The sequence below is a fragment of the Bombina bombina genome, chromosome 10 (genome assembly GCF_027579735.1).
Source record: "Bombina bombina isolate aBomBom1 chromosome 10, aBomBom1.pri, whole genome shotgun sequence".
Classification (NCBI taxonomy): domain Eukaryota; kingdom Metazoa; phylum Chordata; class Amphibia; order Anura; family Bombinatoridae; genus Bombina; species Bombina bombina.
Genome location: NC_069508.1, coordinates 46,053,420 through 46,056,727, shown reverse-complemented (window position 1 = coordinate 46,056,727; position 3,308 = coordinate 46,053,420). Strand labels below are relative to the sequence as shown.

Genomic DNA, 3,308 nt, shown 5'->3' with positions numbered 1-3,308 from the left:
GGTAGATGAAGTTAAAATTAAACTTTCATGATTCAGATTGAAAAATTATCAAAATGTGATTTTTTTTTCACAGTGTATGCGTATATGTGTCTGTGATTGGCTAATGGGTATTACATGATATACAGGGGCAGGGAAACTGGAAGTAAATTTATCACAAAAAAATCTACTTCTCATTTGAAATTCAGACTGTGGGGTAGATTTATTATGCAGTGGATGCTGCAATCTACCCCCGAAGTTTCTGGCTCGCCCCTCTAAGGTGGAGGACTGCAATCATCCTGATCAGATACGGTGGGTATGATTGACATCCCCGATTAACCGCGAATGTGCAGGGGGCGGCATTGAACAAGCATTTCACCAAAAATGCTTGTGCAATGATAAGTGCTGACAGCGTATGCTGTCGGCACGTATCGATGTCCGCTCGACATTTGATAAATTTACCCCTAAGTGTTGTTGCATTGGTTTTTATGCATTTGTTGATTATGCAATTCTAGCGGTTTTAATAGTGATTTAAGTTATCAAAAACTCCCTGGCATGGAGAAAAATATAAAAAAATGTTTTTGGACTATTATATTGTAATGCATCCCAACCCCCACATTGAGATATAAACAGCTGGCAAGCTAAAAGGTTTAGAGCAGGGATGAGGAATTGGCAGTGAGCCACATGTGGCCCTCTGCACTAGTTTTGCGGCCCCTGGGAAAAAGTAAAACTAAGAATATGTACCATAGTTTTTGTGGCCCCAAGAAAAAGTGGAATAAAAAATGTGTGTTTTGGGGAATTCTGGTAGTGGGCAAACAAGGTGGCCACAACTCAAAAGAGCCTTACCTAAATCACGCCCCTTGCCATGGGATATTTTTAGGAAATATATTATTATTTGTGTGTAACCATAAATATATAGCCTTTAAGGCTTCTAAAAAATTGATCTGTGGCCCTTAAAGCTTTAAAATTACTGATCTGCTGCCCCCATATGATTGAAAGTTGTCTGTGATGGATACCCCGGCTACTCTGACTGGGTAGCTCTGCCAAAGGGGTCCTGCTTCCTCCCTGCCGACTGCAGCTATGTAGCTAGCAAGGGACCACAGCCTGTAGACACCCCTGATGCCCGACAGCATCAGTACCCAGGGTCCCACCCTGTGGCAGACTTTAGCTACCCAGACTGGGTAGCTCTGCCTGAGGATCCTTTCTCTGCCTGGAACAGGCTTCTATGTAGCCCAGGAAAGTGATTTTAGCTGGAGCCCACCCAAACTAGACAGACTAGCATTCAGGTGAAACAAGAACTGATTTTATTGAGCAAAACACACATCTTTTATACACACACTTATCTTGATAAGAACAGAAGACAATGCCACACTTTTTCCGCCATTTCCGCCCCTCCAGACTGACCGGCGCCTCCATAGCAACCCTAGTCCCACAGAATCCCAGGACACAGTGGTGACAGTTTTGGGGTGATCCATGGTGTAATTTTAAACCTCTCTGTCCCCAGATGCCACAGTCCAAAAATCAGCATGATTCGTAGTTACAGTCCGTTGAAGTTATGGGGATAGGGGTGTCCAAAACCCCTGGTTCCCAAAAGAGCTCCCTTCCAGTAATTCCCCCACCTCTTGTCCCCCCTAGGGGCTACTAATCCCCAAAAGAGCGGAGCTCTGGGGTACATGGGGTAAAATTAGCGAGTGTCCTGCTGTCCTGTGGCCGACCGTGAGTTCCAGGAGCCTGGACAGCCTGAGAGGGGTTAGGCGGGTGTCCGTTGTGAGGCAGCCAACCAGGAATTCCAGGAGCCCGGCCAGCCTAGGAGGGTTTTCCTGGTCATACATCAGCTCTTCACAAGACAAGCAAACAAAAGCTTCCAGGGATTGTGGTTGCTCTGAGGAGCCCAACACCACTGAGAAACAACAGGGGTGAGGCTGTAGGGGGTGGGGCGGTAGCCTTCGCTGTATGGTATCCGTGACATTGTCTATAACTAGTTTGGAGAATCAGGCCTCAAGTGACATTGCAAAATAACCTTTGAAACTTGCCAATTTCCTGAATCTTTAACAATCTTATGCCTTGTGTTACTGTTTGTATACTGAGCTGAAATTGTGCTTGGAACCAAAAGTAGCAATTTGTACAAAGTGGAAACTAAACACACAAAAAACATGAGGGCTGCAAAACCACTACCTGAGTGGACAAAAGACCTGCATAGGGAGAGGAATCAATATAAAAATATGTTTAAAGAATACGCTGGTCTGTTAGAACTGGGTCTAAGCTCTATCCGAACGCGGCCACTGTTAAAAACCTAAAGAAAAAATGTCAAAGATTAGTTTTAAAATCACACTTGCTTCCGACCCCCGGCTTCCATACAAAGTGCTATTTGTTCCTGAAAATACACCATTTACTGCGGTTTTGAAGTTTGCAGCTGAAGAATTTAAAGTACCTGCAGAAACAAGTGCAATCATAATAAATGATGGAGTAGGACTAAATCCAGCACAGTCTGCTGGAAATGTTTTTCTTAAACATGGCTCAGAACTCAGACTCATTCCCAGAGACAGAGTGGGCAGCTGTTAACGTCTACTAGGCATCAAGTTTATGAAACATGACTTCATGTGCTAGAGGAACTATTTATTAAGAAAATTAAAGGCCTCAAAACAACAAAATTCTATATTTGTTTTAAGACTATTTTTTTTCCTACCCAAACATATTAAAATTATGTGGAAGAGATGTATTTCATTGCTGCTTTATAAATATATTAGTTACTGGTGAACTGAAAGGTAAAGCAATGTGTACTGTTGGTATTGGAAAGTTTTTGTCATTAGAGGAACAGTCAATCTCATTTATCTTAAAATGTTGTATTAGTAACTTTCTCCAGGATTCATAGTATGTTCTGTATATTAAAGTCTTAAATAACTTTTACAACTAAATAATTCTTTATTAGTTTTCATAATTGTGAGATGACAATAAATGGATTTCTGGGTAAAAAAAAAAAAAATATGTTTAAAGTCAAGCTGTGATCCAATAAAATATACATTCCAACTAGAGTCATATTGAAGTAAATGACAATTGCAGCTCACTTGACTCAGGTCTTTCTTTCACTTCTCACATTTAGTCTTTGGTCAATTCCTGCCACTTCCACTTTAAAAACATCTCCACAAATTGACATTTCCTCAAACAAGACACAACACAATAATGAATGACACTGCCCGTCTCGTCTTTCTTACACCTAGCTCTTCATCTGGCGCACCTCTCTGCCAATCCCTTCACTGGCTTCCTCTAGCCTCCAGAATTAAACCCACAATTCAGACTCTGACATACAAGGGTCCTCAAAGAAAAGTGTTGCT

The 3,308-nt window shown here is 41.8% G+C and overlaps 1 protein-coding gene across 1 annotated transcript; it reads left to right on the top strand.

The window, feature by feature from the left end:
* The first annotated feature begins 2,206 nt into the window (after window positions 1-2,206).
* Window positions 2,207-2,651, top strand: LOC128641140 (ubiquitin-fold modifier 1-like). Its single transcript, XM_053693707.1, has one exon. It carries the CDS (start codon window positions 2,281-2,283, stop codon window positions 2,536-2,538), a length of 258 nt encoding a protein of 85 aa, XP_053549682.1. The 5' UTR covers window positions 2,207-2,280; the 3' UTR covers window positions 2,539-2,651.
* Window positions 2,652-3,308: the final 657 nt, after the last annotated feature.